The sequence below is a fragment of the Watersipora subatra genome, chromosome 4 (genome assembly GCF_963576615.1).
Source record: "Watersipora subatra chromosome 4, tzWatSuba1.1, whole genome shotgun sequence".
Taxonomy (NCBI): Eukaryota; Metazoa; Bryozoa; class Gymnolaemata; order Cheilostomatida; family Watersiporidae; genus Watersipora; species Watersipora subatra.
The window spans coordinates 37,205,485-37,233,481 of record NC_088711.1 but is presented as its reverse complement, the minus strand read 5'-3'; the positions used below and the strand labels follow the sequence as shown (position 1 = coordinate 37,233,481).

The window sequence follows — 27,997 nt, the reverse complement described above, 5'->3', positions numbered from 1 at the left end:
TGATCAAGTTTTTTTTTCGAGATTCCCACTCACTCCTGTCTAAATTCGGTTGTGTCTAAGTTCGATCTTGCCAAGTTTAGACCGTGTTCGTGTGATATTCGTGAAAAAAACTAGAATTTCTTTTAACACTACATGTATTATATTTGTACATGCATGTAATATGTACAATGACCTTTATTATAATTATGTCATATTGCAAAACCGCCGTTCACAGACTTACTTGAAAAATTACGATTTGCGAAATGTTGCGACTTGTATTTTGCGGCACTAAATGTTCGAACAGTCGTATATACATCCGTACCGTTCGAAGACGGCGTATTTTGTAAACCTTTGTAGCGATTAAGGATCCGGATGTTGACCAATGCTGAAAATGTGTCTAAGACCGTAGAGCGTCAGATATGCCCATAAAATCGAAAAATTTAATATTATTTCACTCATTAACTATATTGTTTATATATTGCTTGCTCCTAAAAGTACAACCGGAGTATGTTAAATGTAAAATAGGACAGTGCGAAAATGACGGTGTATGTGTAAATGAAACATGTGTATGCCATGAAGGATGGACTGGTCCACTGTGCCAGTTTTGCGATGGAAGGTTCAGGTTAGTGATTGCGTATGTCTACTTTCATTTCTGATTGAATTAGTTTACATATTTTGATATATTTTTGTAGTACTATTCAGAATCTATTTATACGTAGCTCAGGAGTTTTTAAATACACATCTGGATATAAATTACATTATTGTAGAAGTTGAAAACTTACTTTCCCTCTTCCATCGCTCTAGCGCTTTTCAAGGTTTTTAATTTTTAAAACAGGTAGCAGTTAGTCTTTTTCGTTGTAAACAGCTGTTGCTACTGCCGTTTTAATTAAATAATCAGGTAATTATCTTGTAGGGTTGGCTTCACTTTGTGTCACTAAAACTGACCATTCCTTAGACCAATGGTTCAAGCTGTTTGACCACTGTTATCTGCCTGTTATATTGTTTTAGGCACATAGGTCTACTCATGTAACAGATATCTCCAGTTTTTCGGTAGCGGTGTATTAAATATCGTAAAATTGATTAAATGAAAAACACCCTTTTAACTTAAAAATGTGTCACGTCATGCCGGCTTCATTGATTCAATGCAAGCATGTGTCATCTAGAGTACTTAAATTCTGTTATCTGTGATGTCAGATGACGACATTCAACTTTTCACCTTGACAGGTTGAGCAGTCCTGAGGGCGAATTACATGATGGCGCTGGCAACTACTCTACCAACACTAAATGCAGTTGGCTCATAGACTCAAACTCAAGTAAACCCATACTGCTTAGCTTCTTGCACTTCTCTACTGAGTGTGGCTGGGATCACCTCCATGTATTCGATGGACCCTCAGTCTATTCACCACTCGTAGGCAGCTTTAGGTAAGAGCAATTTGCGATTTAAAGCTGTCATATTTTACTGGTAAAATACTAGTGAACTGGCATTACATAATCGCAGTTTCAAATCACCACATGAGTGTATCTATTTAACACTATGTTTCCATGACGTGCATGATTCGCAAATTTGAGCCAATCCACAAGTTAACCTCATCATGGAACTGGCATAAATCTGCAAGCTAAGCAAGTTTTGCCATTCGCAAAACTTTATCTAATCCCCATGCTTGTAAATAATGGAAATAGCGCTTACGAATGATACGCATTAAAATACCGCGTCAGCTATTCAATTTAATACTTTTTCAATAATTCCGTTGTTGTCGCTTCGCTAACTGTGTTGCTAATTATTAACTTATAGCGTACAATTCCCTACCTTTTTTAACAAGGCGCCGGAGTTAATCCGCATCATGCAAATGTCCATCGAAACACTTAATTCGTATGGTAACACAACTGGCACACAACTCCAAATCTGGATGATGCGTGTCATGGAAACATATTGTTAATAGGCCTGAACTAGTGTGACATTTATTCAACTCGGAGCACCTACCCTCACCATACCCTCATCTACCCTCGCTATATTATTTGTAGTCTTTCAGTATTTAACTCTTATTACTTCCTCATCACACTCACTGAAGAAATCATTTGCCAATTTGAGTTTCTTTTGTATTTAAAAAGTTATTTGGGGTATCCAGAAGCATTACATATGTATATTTATCCATCTTCGCACCGAATTACCTTAGCTGCTATAATTAATGGCAGAGTATTTGCTTTTCATAAATTATATTTTTGTCTCTGGCTTTATGAGAATGAATGAAATTCATTGTTTCCATGATTTCAATTGGTTTGGAGGTGCTGCCACTCTGAATCATAGAAATGGTAAAATCTGAATGTATTCGACTCAATTTCGCTTCGCTAAATTTGTGAGAAGGCATTTGCTGTGAGTCTATTATTCGACATCATAGAAACACTTACTGCTGATGGATACAAATCGATAATACTTGGGTAAGTTCTCCCCAGTAGAGGTAAAAATATGTCATCATTGCTACCCAATGCGATCAGGCATCCTGACTTGGTGCAACCGGTTGACTACGCACGAATTGAAAAGTAATTGTGACCGAAAATTGAGTCTACTTTACCAAGTTTAGTTTTGAAGGAAATATCGCAAATCTTGGAATGACCTATATAGTGCAACTCTGAATTGTTGAAATGGTAGGATGCAAACTTGTTGGCGACGGGCAACTCATTCAAAGCATGAAAACACAGTGATTAATTCTACACCTTTAAGTGTTGGTGGTTTAATGGTGAGAGAAGCTTAGTGGTACGCATTTTTCTTAAGGTAGCAATAGAAGTTTGCAAGCAGCTGCCACTCATGCCATAACCAAACTCAGAATGCCATTTTAACTATTTCTTCTTTTATGGCCGCATAGCTCCAATCCTTCGTATTTTCATGACGTCATTTTATCGTTGTCGACCATCTTTATAGACAATTTAATCGTTAAAAACACGAAGCTTATGCAATGAATTTTTGAAAACGATGCTTTTGTTTGCAATTTTTTTATTATAGTATCAAAACAACACCAAAAAGTACTATTAAATAAAAGAATAACAATCGTTTTCTACAAATGTGGCGGCTTTTTCGTGAACGAGCGCATGTGCAGATGGCTTGATGACGTCAAAAAAATGATGGACATTTTGAATCATGATTGAATCAACTATTGTTAAGAAATGAAGTACATACTGCATTTGCTAATGACAAGTTGTTCATTCTAATGCTAAGTTTGGTTGCATCTGGTCAACCCAAATTGAGCATGACTGATCGATTTGATTGGACCGAATGATCGATTGAAAGTTTTTTCTATGTGGTTACTTCTATTGCTTCCTTCAACTAAAGTGTCCAATGTCGTAAGATTCAGTCATGGTGTTACCACCACTATAGTCTGTTTCGTTGGCTAGCGGAATCATTAAAATACATATGAAAGTACGGTCAAACCTGAAAAGTTAGTTCATTCCGACATTCACTTTGTCTGTCTAAACTGTTGTATGTTGGAGCATAAATTCTCAAAATAACGTTGTTTATCTCGTCTAATTTTTTCACAGCCGAAAACCAAACAATAATTGCTGGTGTACCTAATTACACATACTTGTATCATCAATTCAAAAGTACTAGACATTCCCCTGTCATACAGCCCATGACCAAAGTGATAATGGAAAAAAGAAGGATACTGCTGGTTGTTGAAAAAGTAGTTACAAAAGGTCAGAATTCTACAAAAGTAGAATTCTTTAGTTAGATGTTGTAGGCTTCGCCTACATCTAACTCAAGAATTCTCTGAATCAGATGAGTTGTTGTTATTAATTTGAGCAGCGTGTTGTTGAACATTAGCATTTGATGTTGATGGTTGCTGTGAGGACCTTCTATTTCTCCTCCTCCGTAATAATTGAGAGACACGTGGACGGTCACTGCAACGACGTGGTGTTCTGGGAGGTTGTATGTCCATGGTAGTTGTCAAGTTGTTTTGAAATGAAATTCAAAAGGCCAATTATGCAAAACAAAAGGTTGTATAAAAATCAGACCTAATCTACTACTATCTCAAACCTATGTTTTACAACAATAAAATAAATATTAATTCAAGCTGTAGGCCTAACCTACTGTACGTAATTTAACAGCAGTAATAATGAAATATGTTTATTATATCTCTGAAATGCAATATTAAAAGTAAAATGGCAAGCTGCCGTGTAATATACAAAGTTTGAAAGTTGTGTTGGAAAGTTGAAAGTTGGTTGTGTTGAATGTAGAATGGTTTTGACAGTGATATGTAACAGCAAGCATTAGCATTAACGCCTCTGGAAGTTTTCTGCAAACTGGAGTAAAATAAAGAAATATTCTTGTCACAAAGGGGCATTGTAGTTCGGCCCTAGCTTGTAGATAAGATGTAAAGAAATCTGGCTAATGTTCTAGATAATTTAATGAAACCTTCGGTAATTGGACAAAAACATAGGCTGATAGACTGTGTACCACATTTTCGTACCTGTAAATCGGTCTACGGCTCAGACGGTCTACGTTAATTAAAGAAACCTTCGGCAATTAGACAATGCAATCATTATATACTTCGATGTTGTAAATTTTAAGGATTATTCTTATAATTAGACATAATAATTTTTTTATAAAATCAAATAATTATTTTGAATAATAAAATCGGCAAAAAAGAAACAATCACTTTTCAGTACTTCTAAGTTAATTACAGAAACCTTACGCACTTGAACAATTCCATAGACCGGTGAAATGTGCATGTTTTTCTCGTGAAATTTGGACGACTTAATGGTTATACTATCTGTCACACGGCCTTATTGGCGTTTTGTTGGCCGGTCTTAATTTTGATTAAAAAAGGCTCCTCAAGAGTCTATTTCGATTTTAGGTCGAATTAATCTGTCTATTTATGCATAATCCGATCAGATGGGTTAGTTTTAAGATGTTGCGGTAACCTTTCAAAGACTTGGTAACATATTTAAATAGGTTTATATGTGTTTTGTACCATTATTATACTTGAACGACTCTACACAAAAATGGTTAAATTTGTTGAGGAGATTTCGGTACAAGGGTTTGGTTATGGCCGTTAACGGATAATTTCTCAAAGGTTGTGTGCACATGCGCATTTATCATAAATCTCCCAAACAATCGCTTTGCTCGTGTTTGGTCGTGGGATTATGTCAAACATTGTACAAAACTTAATTATTTTTGAAAATTATATGAAAAAAATTATAACAATTAATATTATGAGGTTGATCTTGTTACCTAACAACGATAATGTGAAAATAGCTGGATTCAATAATGCCTAGGTTTAGTGGTAAGGGTTGCATTAGAGATAAACTGTAGCTCATCATAAGTGTAACAAGGTATGGTATAACTCACCCCAAGTGTAACGAAGTATGGTGTAACTCACCCTAAGTGTAACGAGGTATGGTGTAACTCACCCCAAGTGTAACGAGGTATGGTGTAACTCACCCCAAGTGTAACGAGGTATGGTGTAACTCACCCCAAGTGTAACGAGGTATGGTGTAACTCACCCTAAGTGTAACGAGGTATGGTGTAACGAGGTATGGTGTAACTCACCCCAAGTGTAACGAAGTATGATGTAACTCACCCTAAGTGTAACGAGGTATGGTGTAACTCACCCTAAGTGTGACGAGGTATGGTTTATCCTAACTCAGTTTATACAGCTTATTGTTATTATTTCTCTTTAATGTTCTTGTTGACTTAATGAGACTGCCATGTTTTGATGAACTTTTCAAGTCCTATGTTTGAAATTGCTTTGGTTGTAAAGTCAGATATGAATATTCCTAGTTCCAATGTCGTATGCTGTAACATTTGTATGTTACAGTGATTGCAATTCAAAGTTAATGGGGCCACTCCTAAAGGCCGGTTCACGCTGTAATAATGTATGTAAGAGTTATCCTCTCAGCGGTTATTCATCGACTGTGTGCACCGTAAACCGATAAAATCGCTGAGGGAACGCGGATACGTTGGGAAACATTGCAGCTGTCAAACCTTTTCAATATTTCGCCGAACATCCTGTGCGATGCATATCATTTCGGTGATGGGGATTGGCTGTCACAGGGCGCTTAATCTATATTTTCCTTTATTATAGTTGCTGCGAGACTAGTATCCTATCATTTTGGTGGTCAGTGACCACGTTGCGTTGCGTAATAAAAACACTCTGTCGGGAACTACTAGCTAATGTATTCACGGATGGGTTTGTGATAATATGAACTATGTTATCACAGACGATCACCGACGTATTGTGGGATCATTGCTGACATACTGTGATACAGAGTGAACCAGCCTTTAGTCATTATTAATAGGGAAATCATTATGTAGTTATTAGAAGCATTCTGCTAGTAGTTTTCTTTTCAGTATTCCAGGTTAGCTTTCTAAGCTAGAGTCGGTAACAGAAAGATATTACTTAGATCGGCAGCGAGAGATATGTTACTGGATCTTGTGATTCCAGTTGATGTATTGAGGCTCGTATGTTACTCTACTGGTACAGTTCTAGTTATTAATGCATAGCAATCTTCAAAAAACATATGTATAGCCTCCGATTGACATTCGTCCAACCTAATTATACACTAATTGTAGTTTGGGAAGGAAGAGATACCCTGAATTGTTTGCTAGTCTGTGTTAGTGTAAGCATCATGCTTTTTGTCATTGCCAATCTTGTGCTTATTTTCTCTTCCCTTTGGCCTAGCTGCTGCCAACAAAAGCAAGGCAGCATGTGTAGCTAGTTGGAGTGAGGTGACAGTATAGGATGATATGTGCATAACAGTTTAGTACCCTCTCTTTAAATGTCTATCTAACAGTTGTCTTTGCCAATGGGGAGAAACAACTCCCGGTCAATATTTTCTTTCTACTTTGCTCTCTCAGTTCTCTAGGGTTTTGATTTGCATACTTGCAGCTCGTGGAGTCTTATCCTTTTTCTCTTTTAGTGGCTCTTTAAAGCGAATTAAAGATGTGGTGCTTCATTCTGGAAAAGGTTTTATTTACTTCTACAGTGATATTGCCTACAACATAAGTGGCTTCAACTTGACTTACAGGTAAATCTCTATTACCAGTCCATAACTACTATGGCCTACTCCGTCAAAACATACAGTGTATATGTCGCAAGTTGGTGAACCGCATCAGGAATGTTGCAGTTTACCTGATGAACCACATCCAGATAAGCTATTACATTGTAGGAATGTTATTGAGTCCCTATAGTACAATTGGTAAATGTTAATTATCAGTCATGTTTTACTACGGTTTGTGACATCCAGGTGTATTTTAAATTTTTGAATTAGCTATAAATAGGACTAGGTTACTAAATAAAAGTATTGCGATATTTCGGCCATGATAGTCTACTTTTTATATTTTTAACGATAAGAATAAAGATACAATGACTCTCATAAAATATTAGCATAACCTGTAGATTTTTGTTAGCAAGAATTATTGATCAGCTGGTAGGGCTGTGTTAACCATCTCTCATCACCGCTTAAGTTATCTCATCAACAGATTAAATTCGATATCAGGTATTCAAATATTGGTTATTGAGTTATGTGCTACTACGCAGTTCCTGTCTATAGTTTGACAGCTTCGGGTTATAACTGTCTTTTTAAAAACTTATCATTCATTCTCATGACTAGTTGAACTGTTTGTACAACCGTTATGATTGGATTCTGATGGACAGCCAACTTACAGATAAACAGTCTCATCCACAAAATATGCTAGTTATTTACAAAATCGTAGCAAATTACCGAAGTGAATTTTCTAGATTAGTTGTCACCTCAGATGTTATATTTGAATCATCAAATTCATTAGTAGAAATATAACATGTCGCTTAATGTTATATTTCTACTGATGAAATAAAATGAAACACACTACTGACTCTACTCACTACTAACTCTACACACTACTAACTCTACACGCTACTGACTCTACACACTACTAACTCTATACACTACTAACTCTACTCACTACTAACTCTACACACTACTGACTCTACTCACTACTAACTCTACACACTACTAACTCTACACGCTACTGACTTTACACACTACTAACTCTACACACTACTAACTCTACTCACTACTAACTCTACACACTACTAACTCTACACACTACTAACTCTACCCACTACTAACTCTACACACTACTGACTCTACACACTACTGACTCTACCCACTACTAACTCTACACACTACTGACTCTACCCACTACTAACTCTACACACTACTAACTCTACACGCTACTAACTCTACACACTACTAACTCTACACACTACTAACTCTACCCACTACTAACTCTACACACTACTAACTCTACACACTACTAACTCTACACAATACTGACTCTACACATTACTAACTCTACACACTACTAACTCTACCCACTACTAACTCTACACACTACTAACTCTACACACTACTTACTTTACACTCTACTAACTCTACACAATACTAACTCTACACACTACTGACTCTACACACTACTAACTCTACCCACTACTAACTCTACACACTACTAACTCTACACACTACTAACTCTACACACTACTAACTCTACACACTACTAACTCTACACAATACTCACTCTACGTACTACTAACTCTATCCACTACTAACTCTACACACTACTGACACCTATGGCTGCCATGTTTGTAGACTATTAACTTTTCTTGAGCTTGTGCTATGGTATTATGTAGAAGTACATGACTGCTATGTTACAGAAGCTGTTCTTGTAGTTGATAAAACAAAGCTACTAGCACAAGTGACTACTTCAACTGTAGAGCGTACCTCATAAGGACCTTATTATCATTATAAAGTCATGAATTTCCTTAAGCTATGCTTGCAAGAGCTGTATTATCAGAGATTCTACTGCATCTGATGATGATGTTTAAAACGTGCTAGAACAAGCCTGATGTTTGACAAGCTAGGAAGTACATGTAGTTATGCTTGATCTACTTAATTTCAATATACAATTCTGCTGGATTTGTCTCTTTTGTTTGCTAACACAAGGTATTGCCGAGCGTTTTGCTTTGCTGATGCTAGGAATGTGTTTGCTCCAGTGAATTTACCAAGCATGGCCAGTATTGTTTGCTTTTATGCTATTTTGAAATAATTATATAAGAAGCTTCTGGTACTTTAATGAGAAATCAATAAAAGACATTGCCGTAGCCATAACTTTTTGTGCTTTCAATAGAATTAACATTGTTATCGCGTAGGCTTTTTAATAAAAAAAACTTGGTGTTTAATTTTTGCTACTAGCGATTAGTCTAAAAAGAGCACAAAGAAATTTTCATTGATGTACTATTATTCTGACTGCTCCGTGCGCCAAGAGAGTTTGTCAGGTGTAATAGCTATAAGTATAAGTAAGTACGAGGCGGTCAAGCGCTGCCAATGGTAGTGCGCCTGGCTGTTAAGCCAAATGTCTGAGTTTGACTCTCACATAATGCAATTTTTCCAAAAGCCAACTGTAGCTTTGGACAAACACGGCTCGTAATATAGTAAAGGTTAGAACGCTTGTAATCCCGTGTGCCGCGAGAGATCGTCATGTGTAATAGGTTTGCGTACAATTATTCTTACATGTAGAAAGGTGATCGAGTGGTGTAGATAGTAGTGCTCTTGGCTGGGAATACAAGTACCCAGGTTCGATTCCAGTGCAGTACAATCTTCTTTTGTAAAGGTCTTAGCGGAGCTTCAGACAGAAGGACGGACATGCCATTACTATAGTAAACCACTTCACTTTATACTAGACACCAGTGTAGTAAACCACTTCACCTTATACCAGACACCGGTGTAGTAAACCACTTCACCTTATACCAGACACCAGTGTAGTAAACCACTTCACCTTATACCAGACACCAGTGTAGTAAACCACTTTACCTTATACCAGACACCGGTGTAGTAAACCACTTCACCTTATACCAGACACCAGTGTAGTAAACCACTTCACCTTATACCAGACACCAGTGTAGTAAACCACTTCACCTTATACCAGACACCAGTGTAGTAAACCACTTCACCTTATACCAGACACCAGTGTAGTAAACCACTTCACCTTATACCAGACACCAGTGTAGTAAACCACTTTACCTTATACCAGACACCGGTGTAGTAAACCACTTCACCTTATACCAGACACCGGTGTAGTAAACCACTTCACCTTATACCAGACACCAGTGTAGTAAACCACTTCACCTTATACCAGACACAAGTGTAGTAAACCACTTCACTTTATACCAGACACCAGTGTAGTAAACCACTTCACCTTATACCAGACACCAGTGTAGTAAACCACTTCACCTTATACCAGACACAAGTGTAGTAAACCACTTCACTTTATACCAGACACCAGTGTAGTAAACCACTTCACCTTATACCAGACACCAGTGTAGTAGACCACTTCACCTTATACCAGACACTAGTGTAGTAAACCACTTCACCTTATACCAGACACTAGTGTAGTAAACCACTTCACCTTATACCAGACACAAGTGTAGTAAACCACTTCACTTTATACCAGACACCAGTGTAGTAAACCACTTCACCTTATACCAGACACAAGTGTAGTAAACCACTTCACTTTATACCAGACACCAGTGTAGTAAACCACTTCACCTTATACCAGACACAAGTGTAGTAAACCACTTCACTTTATACCAGACACCAGTGTAGTAAACCACTTCACCTTATACCAGACACCAGTGTAGTAAACCACTTCACCTTATACCAGACACCAGTGTAGTAAACCACTTCACCTTATACCAGACACCAGTGTAGTAAACCACTTTACCTTATACCAGACACCGGTGTAGTAAACCACTTCACCTTATACCAGACACCAGTGTAGTAAACCACTTCACCTTATACCAGACACCAGTGTAGTAAACCACTTCACCTTATACCAGACACCAGTGTAGTAAACCACTTTACCTTATACCAGACACCGGTGTAGTAAACCACTTCACCTTATACCAGACACCAGTGTAGTAAACCACTTTACCTTATACCAGACACCGGTGTAGTAAACCACTTCACCTTATACCAGACACCGGTGTAGTAAACCACTTCACCTTATACCAGACACCAGTGTAGTAAACCACTTCACCTTATACCAGACACAAGTGTAGTAAACCACTTCACTTTATACCAGACACCAGTGTAGTAAACCACTTCACCTTATACCAGACACCAGTGTAGTAAACCACTTCACCTTATACCAGACACAAGTGTAGTAAACCACTTCACTTTATACCAGACACCAGTGTAGTAAACCACTTCACCTTATACCAGACACCAGTGTAGTAGACCACTTCACCTTATACCAGACACTAGTGTAGTAAACCACTTCACCTTATACCAGACACTAGTGTAGTAAACCACTTCACCTTATACCAGACACAAGTGTAGTAAACCACTTCACTTTATACCAGACACCAGTGTAGTAAACCACTTCACCTTATACCAGACACAAGTGTAGTAAACCACTTCACTTTATACCAGACACCAGTGTAGTAAACCACTTCACCTTATACCAGACACAAGTGTAGTAAACCACTTCACTTTATACCAGACACCAGTGTAGTAAACCACTTCACCTTATACCAGACACCAGTGTAGTAAACCACTTCACCTTATACCAGACACCAGTGTAGTAAACCACTTCACCTTATACCAGACACCAGTGTAGTAAACCACTTTACCTTATACCAGACACCGGTGTAGTAAACCACTTCACCTTATACCAGACACCGGTGTAGTAAACCACTTCACCTTATACCAGACACCAGTGTAGTAAACCACTTCACCTTATACCAGACACAAGTGTAGTAAACCACTTCACTTTATACCAGACACCAGTGTAGTAAACCACTTCACCTTATACCAGACACCAGTGTAGTAAACCACTTCACCTTATACCAGACACAAGTGTAGTAAACCACTTCACTTTATACCAGACACCAGTGTAGTAAACCACTTCACCTTATACCAGACACAAGTGTAGTAAACCACTTCACTTTATACCAGACACCAGTGTAGTAAACCACTTCACCTTATACCAGACACCAGTGTAGTAAACCACTTCACCTTATACCAGACACAAGTGTAGTAAACCACTTCACTTTATACCAGACACCAGTGTAGTAAACCACTTCACCTTATACCAGACACCAGTGTAGTAGACCACTTCACCTTATACCAGACACTAGTGTAGTAAACCACTTCACCTTATACCAGACACTAGTGTAGTAAACCACTTCACCTTATACCAGACACAAGTGTAGTAAACCACTTCACTTTATACCAGACACCAGTGTAGTAAACCACTTCACCTTATACCAGACACAAGTGTAGTAAACCACTTCACTTTATACCAGACACCAGTGTAGTAAACCACTTCACCTTATACCAGACACAAGTGTAGTAAACCACTTCACTTTATACCAGACACCAGTGTAGTAAACCACTTCACCTTATACCAGACACCAGTGTAGTAAACCACTTCACCTTATACCAGACACCAGTGTAGTAAACCACTTCACCTTATACCAGACACCAGTGTAGTAAACCACTTTACCTTATACCAGACACCGGTGTAGTAAACCACTTCACCTTATACCAGACACCGGTGTAGTAAACCACTTCACCTTATACCAGACACCAGTGTAGTAAACCACTTCACCTTATACCAGACACAAGTGTAGTAAACCACTTCACTTTATACCAGACACCAGTGTAGTAAACCACTTCACCTTATACCAGACACCAGTGTAGTAAACCACTTCACCTTATACCAGACACAAGTGTAGTAAACCACTTCACTTTATACCAGACACCAGTGTAGTAAACCACTTCACCTTATACCAGACACCAGTGTAGTAGACCACTTCACCTTATACCAGACACTAGTGTAGTAAACCACTTCACCTTATACCAGACACTAGTGTAGTAAACCACTTCACTTTATACCAGACACCAGTGTAGTAAACCACTTCACCTTATACCAGACACTAGTGTAGTAAACCACTTCACTTTATACCAGACACCAGTGTAGTAAACCACTTCACCTTATACCAGACACAAGTGTAGTAAACCACTTCACTTTATACCAGACACCAGTGTAGTAAACCACTTCACCTTATACCAGACACCGGTGTAGTAGACCACTTCACTTTATACCAGACACCAGTGTAGTAAACCACTTCACCTTATACCAGACACCAGTGTAGTAAACCACTTCACCTTATACCAGACACCAGTGTAGTGAACCACTTCACCTTATACCAGACACCAGTGTAGTAAACCACTTCACCTTATACCAGACACCAGTGTAGTAAACCACTTCACCTGATACCAGACACAAGTGTAGTAAACCACTTCACTTTATACCAGACACCAGTGTAGTAAACCACTTCACCTTATACCAGACACAAGTGTAGTAAACCACTTCACTTTATACCAGACACCAGTGTAGTAAACCACTTCACCTTATACCAGACACTAGTGTAGTAAACCACTTCACCTTATACCAGACACAAGTGTAGTAAACCACTTCACTTTATACCAGACACCAGTGTAGTAAACCACTTCACCTTATACCAGACACAAGTGTAGTAAACCACTTCACTTTATACCAGACACCAGTGTAGTAAACCACTTCACCTTATACCAGACACCAGTGTAGTAAACCACTTCACCTTATACCAGACACTAGTGTAGTAAACCACTTCACTTTATACCAGACACCAGTGTAGTAAACCACTTCACCTTATACCAGACACAAGTGTAGTAAACCACTTCACTTTATACCAGACACCAGTGTAGTAAACCACTTCACCTTATACCAGACACTAGTGTAGTAAACCACTTCACCTTATACCAGACACAAGTGTAGTAAACCACTTCACTTTATACCAGACACCAGTGTAGTAAACCACTTCACCTTATACCAGACACAAGTGTAGTAAACCACTTCACTTTATACCAGACACCAGTGTAGTAAACCACTTCACCTTATACCAGACACAAGTGTAGTAAACCACTTCACTTTATACCAGACACCGGTGTAGTAAACCACTTCACCTTATACCAGACACCGGTGTAATAAACCACTTCACCTTATACCAGACACCAGTGTAGTAAACCACTTCACCTTATACCAGACACCAGTGTAGTAAACCACTTCACCTTATACCAGACACTAGTGTAGTAAACCACTTCACCTTATACCAGACACTAGTGTAGTAAACCACTTCACCTTATACCAGACACCAGTGTAGTAAACCACTTCACCTTATACCAGACACCAATGTAGTAAACCACTTCACCTTATACCAGACACCGGTGTAGTAAACCACTTCACCTTATACCAGACACCAGTGTAGTAAACCACTTCACCTTATACCAGACACCAGTGTAGTAAACCACTTCACCTTATACCAGACACCAGTGTAGTAGACCACTTCACTTTATACCAGACACCAGTGTAGTAAACCACTTCACATTATACCATATACCAGTGTGGTAAACCACTTCACCTTATACTGGACAACAACACCTTGCCCCAATTTACATTATACATGTAGAACAGCGTTATGTAAAAAGAGCTTTTTTTCAATACACATAATTTACTTTATTATTTTTTCTTTTTTGTCTCCTGGTCTAATTTGTTTGAAACGACATTGACCAGTGTGAATAAAATTAATATCTAACCATTCATCTATCTTATACTTTGGAGCTACTATGATCACTAACAAACACATTTTTTGTCAAAGTTAGCTACAGTCTGTATCTACATAATGAATGTTATTAATTTATAAATGGACTAAATGAATGCCCAGCATTGTACGGGTAATAAAAAAGTTTTTGCATGAAAAATTTATTTTGATTGGTTACGTTTCTTTGCCCAATAAATTTTATTAACTTGAGCTAATCTAAATCATTACTATAATAGAAGCCATTGTTATAAAAATAAGAGCTAGCGTTAGGAAAAATATTTTGTCATGATCTCTCACTCAATCATGATGTTTAAGCGTACTAGAAGAAACGTGCTATTTTAACCAATTGGGATTAGAGATTGACAGTTGTAATAAGTATCACCACAATTATGCCATGGTATAGCAATGTAGCCGCTTGGCTTAGTGGATAGGCTTGCATGTCTGAAGACCTGGAGGTTCTAAGTTCAAATTCAGTGCAAAGCGGATTTTTCTTTTCTACAACTCTATTGTTATAACTTTACCGCTACAACTGGACACACGAATGACAGACAAACTCTGAGATTTATATGTATACAGATAAAAGATAGATAGATGTTATGTAGACAACAATCAGTGTAATGCAAGGAAGTTAAAGTGCGGATGCATGGAATGCTGTCAGACACCTTACTATGTACATGTATCTTATGGAACATCTTACACATAGCCACTCATAAGTATCTCGGCAGCCTTTATTTCCTGTTATGAAATATCTGACCTTGTTTGAGTTTTAAGGAGTAGAAATGCTCCTTAAAACTCAAACAATTGATAATGCTTTGTTCTGTGCAGTTTTTTTATTATTTTATACAGGGTTTTACACTGTCCGTATGACTGCAATGGTAATGGGAGATGTAACTCTAGCTCAGGTTCCTGTGAGTGTGAGTTAGGTTGGGACGGAGAGGTGTGCAACATTAGCACATTTTGTCCTAACCTATGCTCCAATGCTGGAACTTGTCTAAATGGAACATGCCACTGCGATGCCAACCACACGGGTAAGTTGTTGATCATGCTCAGGTATGTTTAACTAGTTGTGAAGAGACTTCAGTGATACATTATCATATTGTGTGAGATATGGACAATGAGAGGTAACTCTTTGGTGTAGGGAGGTAGTCATCAACTCTTACTTGGCATAGGGATTCTTTCTTGGCGCTTTTCATGGAGCTTAAGAAATTTTGATCTTCTTTATTAATTTTTGCAATAGTTAATGTTAATTCAATATTTCCAATGTTTTACTACTCTGGTACTGCATAAACGCAGCTACATGTAAAGCCCTGTTTTTATGAGATGCGATTAAAGTTGCTCACAAGTAATAAACAGCGGCATTTGTCTAAACTTCACTATTCTATATACTGTGTTTAAACCTTCAATATTATTACCATATTTTATATTTCTATTTTATTAATTCCACGATCCTTCCATAGGCGGTGACTTAATATCGTAAGGAGGAGATTTGCTCTGCTGATTACCTTTTTATATAAGTTATTTGTACTCCGATGTACCCGCTTGTCAGTTGGTATAGCTATAGTGTCCAGTGTTTCTAAGGAGGTCCCTGTTATTAACACTATGTCTCCAAGGGTATCCTTTGACAATCAGATGCTGGTCTCAAGGGTGTCTATGTATTTGTAGGAGAGGACTGCTCCGTATTACTGACGAGCATCTCATGGTTAGATTTGGACATAGACTCAGCACCAGTTGGTAGAGCGTCTATGGGGGCCGACATATTTCAGGACAGCTTGTATGTGTACGGAGGAGAGACACTGCACAATAGATATATCATCCACAGTAATCACTCTCTGGGGTTTTATAGGTTGGTGTTCATTTTTATGTCTTGGTTGTACGGCGTATTGATTGATGATTGCTTTGTGTTTTTTTGGTTTTTATATCTGCAGGTTTTAGTGTTTCTATGAAAACCCTACCCGAGTTAGTCTGCTTATCCTAGCTAACACTTTTGAATATCGAAAGGTTTCGGGTGGTCTAGATGTTGCCTGGCTAAAATGGCCATTTTGTTTTAGGCGATGAGTAGTATAGCTTATGTACATTTATATGGGCGGGCTTAGCTCAATTGCTCTCTGATGAGTAAGATAAGAAATTTGTATAGGTTGTGGTGAGCAGGTGATCGCCTCTTCTCGAGTATCCTTTATGACGTTTACAGCATTTTTACAAGTTGGGAAGATGGAGACGATAGGACAGATCAAATATGGTAGTGTGTGTTTTATTTCATCAATTAGTAAAAATATAACATTAAGCACAAAATAATTATCGTTACAATATCCATTAAATAAAAGGAAATAGAAGTTAAATTTTTACATAAGGTATGATGAGGCCCATGATGAGGCGAAGCGCTTGGCCCCCAGAAGTTGGCATAACTTGGCAATGAAAACAACAACCACCATCTCATTAAAATTAGAAAAGCAGGCTGGTCTTTATTAATTTAGGTTGAACAAGTGCCTCTAGACATCTCATTTAAAGTTTCTAAGTATTGCAAGTTTATGTAAGTTTCTTATTTAATGTTTAGTGATTTTTAACCTTAGGTCAGTTCGTCGGAGAAAGTCTTAAATTATCGTCACACCCTTAGGCTATGAATGATTGCGAGTAAACTTCATTTTAACATATTATGTTGAGTATTGTTACCAGAGTAGTGTGCGCCATAAGGCGTGATAACAGCAATAAATCAATCGTAATCCACCCTTCCCTGTGTCAGTCTAGAGTGTGATAGTCTTACCCTGATATTTACACTGTTGAAGGCGTTATATTATCTTGCCTACTATCACAACGCATTCTAATAGGAAATAAATTCGTTGTCGTGATTTTGCTTAAGTACGAAAATGAAGGAACTATAGATGAACGCGTTTCTCACTGTAAATTGGCTAATGGTTATCTTATTATTACGCCATCTATTGCTGACTCTCTGGATGCCTATGCATCACAATGCTGACCTCAATGTCTATCATATCAGGTTGCTTTTAGATTCCTTGAGTATATATGGTAAGCGTATGGCTTTTGTATTCCAATCGTCAACCCTCACCGCAGTAGATGGTTTATGATAGTTTTGTGATTATTAAAGTACGTGATAGTACAGAACCATTGAGTTATAGAGGCTACGATGTCAGCGGCTATGCGTATGCTTCTATAATACATCATACAAATTGTGGACTGGGATCCTCAGCAATATTTCATGTTTGCTGACTGCGATAACTGACGGTTTTCCCAATAACAAGTGCGTTCAGTAAATGCTGAAAACGTTGCTGTTGGATTCGTCTGCAAACCTTCGTATGCCCGATTACGTGATTCTTTTGTCAACAGCTTATTATTAAAAGAGAGAGAGGATTCCCTCAGATTTTGGCTACGTGTAAACCTCAATGATGTGCTAAATGATGGTTTCTTGTTTAACTCCATTCAGCAGTAAATATTCTTCACACATACTCCAGATGGGTAGGGCTGAGGAATCGTAAAGTGTTCCTAATATATTTTATACAACAGAAGAAACCAAAAGGTGGCCTAGTGCGTTTGGTTAAAACTACATTTAAGCTGTGTGCTTAGTTTCGCTGCCGAATAAAAGCATTTATTCATATGCTATACTTCGTTTCTACATGTATAGTCCCTCATCTCACTATTTGCCTTGTTTCTTCTCAAAGTATATTTGCATACAGTCGTACCTCGACATACGAGCTGAATGTGTTGCGGAACTGAGCTTGTATGTAAATATTTTCGTAATTTCTTTCCCTTTGATAAAGACGCTACCAGCTAATGGCAGGGTGATATAGCCTTGATGGCAACTCGTTCGGTACGCTAAACTTTTGTGACGCTTCGTAACATAACATGAATTTTTAATTTAACTTAACAAATTTAGCCTACTATGCACACACTTGATGGTATGTTTTAATCTTACACTAAATTTTAGTCTAATTCTGTCTTTATTTTCATTTTTTATGATCCGGTTTGGCGCTTTTTGCCTCTTTTTCACTCTCAATTTTAGCCAGCCTTTTTAGAATTTTTTCAAACTGATCTGACAAAAAAGACCGAGCGATGCTGGTCGCGAAAGTGGTCTCTTGTATACTTTGTCACCTTGCGGCCGCATTGAGAATCGGCTTGCATCTCACATTTGTCTCTCGTATTTCAAAGCAAAAATTTGCTCGGAGCTTTCCTCGTGTCTCGTATTTCTCGTATGGTTGGACACTCGGGAGTCAAGGTATGACTCTATCTCATTATTTGCCTCGCTTCTCCACAAAAGAGCATGTTACCATTATCATTTATGCTTTTGAAATGATCCCAACTTTGTAGATATGATTTGCTAGCCCGACAATGGAACATGCTGCCGGACAGCCCTGTCTCTGATGACCGCTTTGGTCATTCTCTTACTGCTGACCCTGCAAGTGGAAAAGTAGGAGGCTTTAACATTAAAGAATAACATTTATGAAGACATCAATAAACTGTCATAGTCTGTTGACAGTTGCGAAGTTGTCATAAACTTTCACACTTCATAAGTTCGGCTATGTTCCCTGACAGCAACCCTTTAATCACGTATAACACTTATGAGTTTATTGTTAACTATACCTTATAACCATTGGTTCAACTTAATAGTACTCAGTTTATTGTTAACTATTATGTTATGTTTCAGTTGACAACACTGTATAACATTTGGCTCCGTCTATTATAGCTATATCTACATGGCGGCAATGTAGATGGACAGGCCACAAGTGACCTTGCTTGCTATGACATCGCTTCTGATAGTTGGCAAGTATTGGCAGATGGTCTCCTAGCTGTCACTGGACATACTGCTCATGTCATCGATGACTCGCTATATGTATTCTTTGGCCAGAATGATGCGTACAGCTTCAGTCCTTTCGTACATACCTACAACATCAGTGAGTGTTACTGGTCCAACAAAGTTGGTTATTAATCGTATGTATTTACATTAGAATTTATGAGGGGGATTCTAGGAAGTTAGTAAATGAGTTATCAGTACTTTTTGTGTGTTGCAAAGAGCGTGTCAAATGTCATTCAGAGCAACTTACTTTCCAAAAATATTTTCTTGTTTGATCTTTGTAAGATGGAGTGTTGTCTAGATACAAAAGTCACCAGAACCTTACAGGACCTAGTATGTCAAGGTATGACTGTATCTCAAGAATGTATTCAACATGTTTCATTCACGTTACGTAACAAGAATGGGTGTATTCAAAATTGAATTTACTGTGGAAACCGTGTTATACAAACATGGTTATGAACAAACCTACTATGTGATTACGCAATGCATCATCTAGTGTTATGTTGATTTGATACTGTGGTTACGCATGCAAGTTTATCATCCGTATTTATCTGGATAACATGGTTTCCATAGAAATGTGATCTTCTATAGAGTATTAAAAGCACGCTCTGGCTATAATAGTAATAATTGAATAGCCCTCTGGCTAACCTGGGATGATTCTATTAAACTCTTTCAATTGTCAGGGTAAGTGATCACAGGGTTTGATTGAAAAATATTTTGTATTTTACAGAAATCTATAACTTCAAAATGGTTACGAACACGTTTTGCTTTAAAGAGTGTCATTCGTCTGTTTAGTCCTCTATTCTCTTATTACAGGCACAGGAAACTGGAGTCGTATTGCCATGTCAGGCGTAAATGTTAGAGGTCGATTCGGGCACAGTAGTGTGTATGACCCTGAGAGCAGCAGTGTGTTTGTGTTTGGTGGTTACCACGACAACGGGAAGCTTGGCTCATTCACCATATCTAATCACGCTTATAGGTTTTTAGTTGATCTGAATCATTGGTAAGTCTAGTCCTTTTCACGATCCATAAACTGAAACAGATCTGCTCAGGGTAGAGTAGCTCTATTGGATGGAAGAGGAAAATCTATAATCCGTTTGGCTGTCTTCACCTAAATACCCAACCACAATGCTTGTCCTTGGCTAGCATACAGCTTGTGCAAATTTTCCTCATCGGATGGCGATGCCAAACAAAAAACTCACATCTGCTTTGGACAGATTATGATTTTTTGATTGTAGGGTTGGTCTGACACCTGCCCCCTATATAGCATATCTACACTCCGCTATCTTACTGCCTGAAGGCTATATGCTCGTCTCCGGAGGGAACTCTCACAATGACACAGCCACTAGTTCCGGGTCGCAGTGCTACTCCTCAGCCCTTCTCGCCTATAATACATGTAGGTTCTTAGTCCTCTTGTACCCTATGTCACCATGCTAAAACACTTTTTTCTTGAAGAAGCTGTGACATAGAGCTATTGCAAACCTGTAATACAGTGAAAACTTTTAGAAATTAGGGACCTGTTAAAACCAAATTTGGATTTGTCTGCTATTTGTCCCCTTCCCCATCGTGCATCAAATACCACTGATTAGACATTTTTACTGCTGACCACACAAAACTTCCTACATGCATATACATGTATGACAAAACAATTAAAAATGACCCTTTTTTATATATTTAATGTAGCGCAAACTTGGTAATTTTGCATGTGCTGTTTTTTAGCATTTTACAGATTTTGCTGGAACAAAATTGTAACTCGTTTAGTAATAATCCTTGCTGATTTTGAAACTTACAGCAGCCATACAATATTGCTCATCATGATAGACGGAGCAATAATGTATGGCTGAATGTATGAATTTGGATTCAGCAATATGTTGAATCCAAATTCACGTTAACCATATACATCTAATGTACATGGTTAACGTGAATTCAATCTCAGAACTTCCATACACCAGGAATTATAATTATGGATAGTGGCATATATTTTTGTAGCAAACTGTGTATGGCAACATGGTTACCCAGTCCATGATACCGTCGGCTTTTAAAAAAAGACAACGAAAAAATTGCTTTTTTTGATTGCTTTTTTAGATCAACTTGTAGTCACGGATTCGCTACTAATATACAGCCTATATACTAATATCACTTTTCCAATTAGCTATTTCATTCAGCTATAAATGCAATGCGTAAATTAATCACAATGGCATGCAAATAGTTTTGTTGAAGACTCAACTTGCTGTTTTAATGTTTTTACTGATATAAATTTACAATAAAAATGGAAAAACTCAGCAGAAACCATTCCTATTTGGGAGTATGTAACATTTGCCATGGTTTCCTCTATTAAACTCAACATGAAGCATCGAAAATTTTAATTAGTTCAAATGTCAAATCTAACAGTTTTTGTATAACAATAAATGATTGAGTAACTTGCCACAAACTTATTTAATAAGGAATTCAAGATTCGTCATTTAAAACACCTAAGTAACACTCCACTTACATGATAAAAGATTGTTCGTGTGGATATCAGGATGCACTTGAAAAATTTGTCTTTCGTCAAGTCACACAGTTGGCTATTTGTAATATTTCTATCAAAGGCAGCACCTTCCATCGGATCAGTGCGCGTCGCAATTTTGGCCGTAAAAAAATATTACTATCTGTAAAAACATCAATGTGATGACCTTCACCCCACAAAATCTGCCCCTGACCGGCACTAGCGATAGGCATTGGCACAAATTTTTGCATGTATGTCCATGTACATGACTTGAAACAAGCAAAAAATGTATGTGTTGTGATCATATCTGTACTGATCGATATTTAAACCATTAAAAACAAACTTTTAAGAATTTAGTCTAGGTAATCATTTAAAAATTTGATTTTACAACTGTTTGGTTTGCATATTTGAAATCAGGACAAAACGAGGATTAATCTATATACAGCGCCCCTGTATAGAAATTACGATGCAGGGGCTACATAATCTATATTATGTAGCCCCTGTATCGTTACCGGTTCCGAGGCTATGTACCGGTAACGCTACAGGTACAATGTATCGTTATGGGAACGAGTTGCGATGACTCTGTTGTACGCTTTTTTTGCCCTATGATGTAAAACATGATAACCACCCTCTCCATACAAAAACACTTTGCTATACGATATCAACTAAAATTTCGCTCAAATTTCAAATTTGGCAGTCCGTATGCTGAATACATCAGAATAACAAATATGCCGAATACTTATTTGCCGAAATCCATCACAGAGATGCTTGATCTCTCTCAGTTCGGCATTATTCGTTATTAATTCATGTATAGAAGAAACTGGAAACAGTTGTTTGAAAAAGTTTGAAAACCTTTGCAGTTGTTTTATTTTTTTTCTCAATTTATTTGAACGGCACACAACCTTTTTCTCATGACATGAAGTTTAAAAGTTAGAATGGTAACTGTTGTATGTTGAATAAAAATAAATTTTTGTGCGCCAATACTTATTTTATTACTTGGGCAACGCCGGGCATTCACCTAGTTTGATATATAATTTATGGATATCGACTAAATTTAACATGACTAACGATGTTATAAATAAGACTTTCAGTTTTCCTACAAAGGTTCCAGTTTATTTTGTGCACCACTATGTGTACAGAACTGTGCTTCAGCATTTGTTGTACTGCAGCGTTGAGTCAAGCTATTGCTATTTGACAGGTTGTGACAGGTGGACAGAAATTGATGCAGTAGATGCTACTGATTCAGGAATTAACAGATTTGGCCACCATACGTTTCTACATAATGGGTAATCAAACTCGCTTTCCTTCACTAGCCTTAGGATTGCCCCTTCTAGTTATTAATTCTTTATTTGTTCATGGACGTATTATCAAACTACCTGCTGACGGTTTCACATCTGGCAATTGAATCATCAGTCTAACTATTTCCATGAAGCTGTCCTGCTCTTGCTACAGTCGGTTACATACAAATGACCTTCACCTTTTTTATAACAGCAGTTTAATGAGGCGTAAGAATTTGTGTGTTATAGCCTGTTCATGCATTTGAAAATGAAACAATGGACTGGCAATCCTTCCCAAAACATAAAGTAGGATAACAATACTCTTGTAGACACAGTAGAATATCATTCCTCTAGTAGACACAGTATAATATCATTCCTCTAATAGACACAGTGTAATAACATTCCTCTAATAGACACAGTGTAATAACATTCCTCTAATAGACACAGTATAGTACTAGAAATTTCCCTGTCATACAGCCCACGACCAAGGTGATATTGGAAAAAAGAAAGGGTACTGATGGTTGAGAAATGCAATATTAGCAGTCAAATGGCACTGCAGTACAATAGGATAACTGCAATAGTAGCTGTAATTTACTGGGTGTTATTATGTATAACAAACAGCAATAATGAAAGGAAAAGATTATATGTTTATATCTCTCCCCCGCAATAGGAGAAATGCAATATTAGAAGTAAAATGCACTGATATTATTAGAATAACCAATATTATTAATATAGTAATACAGTAATAATAGAAAACCAATGCACAATTTTGTTTACATTTCAAAACGTCGTAGCTAACAGTATCAAGAAGTTGTGATATTTATATAGATTTTTAGAAAATCTATTTAACAAAACTATTTAGAAAAAATAATAAAAATAACATATTGCCCAACATCGGTCACTATATACTTCGATCTTGTAAATTCGAATGCTTATTTTTAAAATTAAATCTTATAAAATCAAATAATTATTCTTATAATTAAATATTGTAATAATCTCATAAGAATCGTTAGAAAAAATATCATCATCATTTCCTTTTCTTTCACTGCTTTGGACATCAGTTGGAATACCAAAGTACTCATAAGTGTCCAAAATGTCAGTTAATTTGAGATCGGCAAAAAAGAAATGAACATTTCAGTACTTCTACGTTAATTACAGAAACCTTCGGCAATTGGGCAATGCTATAGACTGGTAAAATGTGCACGTTTTTGTCGTGAAATGCGCACGACTTGATGGTTCTATTCTCTGTCACTCGGCGTTTCATTCGCCGGTTTTAATTTTGGTAAAAATAAGGCTTGTCAAGTTTTAACAACGATTTTAGGCCGAATTAATCTGTCTATTTATGTATAATCCGATCAGATGGGTAAGGTTTAGGAAATTTGCTACAAATAATAAAGACTTGGTAACATATTTAAATAGGTTTATATGTGTTCTGTATCATTATTATACTTAAACGACTCCATTGCAAAATGGTTAAATTATTGATGAGATTTCGGTACAAGGGTTTGCGACAACCGTTCATGAATAATTTTCGTGAGTTGTGTGCACATATGCATTTATCATAAATCTCCCAAACAATCGCTTCGCTCGTGTTTGGTCGTGGGATCATTCCTCTAATAGACACAGTATAATAACATTTTTCTAATAGTCACAGTATAATAACATTCCTCTAATAGACACAGTATAATAACATTCTTCTAATAGACACAGTATAATAACATTCTTCTAATAGACACAGTATAATAACATTCCTCTAATAGACACAGTACAATAACTTTCCTCTAATAGACACAGTATAATAACATTCTTCTAATAGACACAGTATAATAACATTCCTTTAATAGACACAGTATAATAACATTCTTCTAATAGTCACAGTATAATAACATTCCTCTAATAGACACAGTATAATAACATTCTTCTAGTAGACACAGTATAATAACATTCTTCTAATAGACACAGTATAATAACATTCTTCTAATAGACACAGTATAATAACATTCCTCTAATAGACACAGTATAATAACATTCTTCTAATAGACACAGTATAATAACATTCCTTTAATAGACACAGTATAATAACATTCTTCTAATAGACACAGTATAATAACATTCCTCTAATAGACACAGTATAATAACATTCCTCTATAGACACAGTATAATAACATTCTTCTAATAGACCCAGTATAATAACATTCTTCTAATAGACACAGTATAATAACATTCCTCTAATAGACCCAGTATAATAATTTTCCTCTAATAAACACAGTATAATAACTTTTCTCTAATAGTCACAGTATAATAACATTCCTCTAAAAGACACAGTATAATAACATTCTTCTAATAGACACAGTATAATAACATTCCTCTAATAGACACAGTACAATAACTTTCCTCTAATAGACACAGTATAATAACATTCCTCTAATAGACACAGTATAATAACATTTCTCTAATAGACACAGTGCAATAACTTTCCTCTAATAGACACAGTATAATAACATTCCTCTAATAGACACAGTATAATAACATTTCTCTAATAGACACAGTGCAATAACTTTCCTCTAATAGACACAGTATAGTAAAATTCCTCTAATAGACACAGTACAATAAAATTCCTCTAATAGACCAAGTACAATAACTTTCCTCTAATAAACACAGTATAATAACAATAATCTAATGCAATTGTTTAGACTTTAGCTAATGCCTAAACTACCCACCATTGTCTCCTCATATCAGTAACTGCTGCCTCCTTAGAGAACTTTCATTTGGTATTCATGAATAAGTGTGGGACCAGTGACCAGCCTTCAACGCTCAACCAGATCTCTATACTCTATGTATTACAACTTGTTGATGTGTAACTGTAATAGCTATAGTCCTCGGATTTGATATTGGGTTGCATGACGTGAAATGACAATGTTAGTGTAGTTGTTGATGAACAGTAGTTACTCAAGTGAATCTAATTTTGTGTAGATGCTCAAGAACTGTGATCTCTTAATAAAAACAAGGGTAGTGTGGTGTAGGTCAGAAAGATGGTGTGTCGCTTTTCTTCTTACTATATACAGTATTGGTGTAGGCATGCACGGACAATGATCTTCAAGTGAATATCACATGGGCTTAGATGTAGAGTAAACTTGCAGCTTCTCATTGCTCTCATTAGTGTGATCTGGCCCTTTTTATTAATGTTTTCTCTCTGCGCTGACATCCGGTGATGATTTCACAGATTTATTTTTCATAGGCAGTATATTTTATGCACATTGCTACAACAATGACTTTAAAATGTTGAAATGGCCTCAAATTCTGACACACATTCAATGTTTTAAAAGGTGATATCTTGGATTCTGGATAACATGCAAAGAACATTGAATATTTACATTTTATAGAGACTCATTTTAGTGGCCAACAAACCCTCAGTTTTCGCGGTTAATCGTGATCAGGGCTCGCACCCCCCCCCCTTTGGTGCTAATCCATGAAATTGAAACCAATAATTACCGTCACTTTCTCATTAAGCATAAGCATTTGCTTCATTATCTTTGACTTTATTAGACGATTTTGAGAGTCATTGAAATTTAAGAAGGATGATGAAGGGTGTCACAGGCGCCGTTGTACACTTATTACAAAATGTATCAGGAAAATAACGAGCCGTGACCGCGGCTAGCACAATGATGCTCACAGATGGATCTCACCGAGTATGCGAGATATTGCTGTGTTTTATTCTTTTCGATTTAATTTTCATTTCTTCACTTATAAAATTTTTAATGAATATTTTTTACCACGCCAAGTACTGACGTCGCGAAAGATGAGGCACAAAGAAGCGATTGATTGCTATAAATAGCAGATGAGAGGTCTTACACGCAGTCAAAACTGTTTTACAGGTCAGTCTATACATTTGGAGGCTTCAACGGTATAATGCTGAACGATGTCGTAAAGCTGTACACACCTAACTGCAGTCTCTTCCTTTCTAAGATAGACTGTGAACTAAGGAACTTTCTATGTGAATGGAATGGTAGCCAAGGTACATATTTCTGTTTTTCTTATTCTTTTTTACGATGGATCTCTACCGCTTCATATCCTATTCTGATTGCATCAAGTTTTCACTATGCTATTATCAAAAAAATTGGGTCTTTCTTGAAGTCTATTAACGTATACCATGATGTACTAGTACTAACTATATTACAACCTGATGTAGTGGTACTTCGGTGCTCATATCTGTCGTAAAAACCTTAGTTTGTTAGTTTACCTGTCATAGTATACCTTTATATGGTAGGTACTATCATAGCAAGGTATACTATGGTAGGTACTACCATAGTATACCTTGTTAGTCCAAGCTCCTAAGATTGCAGGTATCTGTCCGTTCTCTATTGCTAATCACAACACATCACTCTGGTTAAATTGTGGACTATGCCAGTGTTTTTCAACCTTTTTTTAAGCCAAGGCACATTTTTACATTTGAAAAATTTTGAGGTACACAACTAACTAAAAATGTTATAAAATGACACTCTTAACAGTATATTTAATCACAATATAGTTTCTCAATTTATTTACACTCAGTCTGTGTCTGTTTATATGAACACAAGGCCAATATCCTAGAACCAACCCTTACATGAAGGCCACCTATAATAATTGAATGACACTGACATTCATCATGATTATTAGTAATCGGAGGCGCTCAACTAGGCATACTAAACGACCTGTCCGATTTCGATGGACTTTAGGTTTGTGGGTCAGTATTAAATGCGTTGACCTTGCATCTGAACACCTGAATAGACACACCTAG

General features: G+C 37.0%; 1 protein-coding gene across 1 annotated transcript in view; it reads left to right on the top strand.

Moving 5' to 3' along the window:
• Positions 1-377: 377 nt before the first annotated feature.
• LOC137392761 (attractin-like) overlaps positions 378-27,997 on the top strand; it is a 51,040-nt gene continuing 23,420 nt past the window's right edge. Inside the window, exons 1-11 of the mRNA XM_068079083.1 lie at positions 378-601; positions 1,204-1,401; positions 6,892-6,999; positions 15,504-15,685; positions 16,320-16,500; positions 18,975-19,074; positions 19,351-19,558; positions 20,275-20,461; positions 20,697-20,854; positions 23,142-23,229; positions 27,096-27,235. Of these exons, the coding sequence (XP_067935184.1) occupies positions 399-601; positions 1,204-1,401; positions 6,892-6,999; positions 15,504-15,685; positions 16,320-16,500; positions 18,975-19,074; positions 19,351-19,558; positions 20,275-20,461; positions 20,697-20,854; positions 23,142-23,229; positions 27,096-27,235 (1,753 nt within the window). The 5' untranslated portion in view covers positions 378-398. The remainder of the gene's footprint in view (positions 602-1,203; positions 1,402-6,891; positions 7,000-15,503; positions 15,686-16,319; positions 16,501-18,974; positions 19,075-19,350; positions 19,559-20,274; positions 20,462-20,696; positions 20,855-23,141; positions 23,230-27,095; positions 27,236-27,997) is intronic.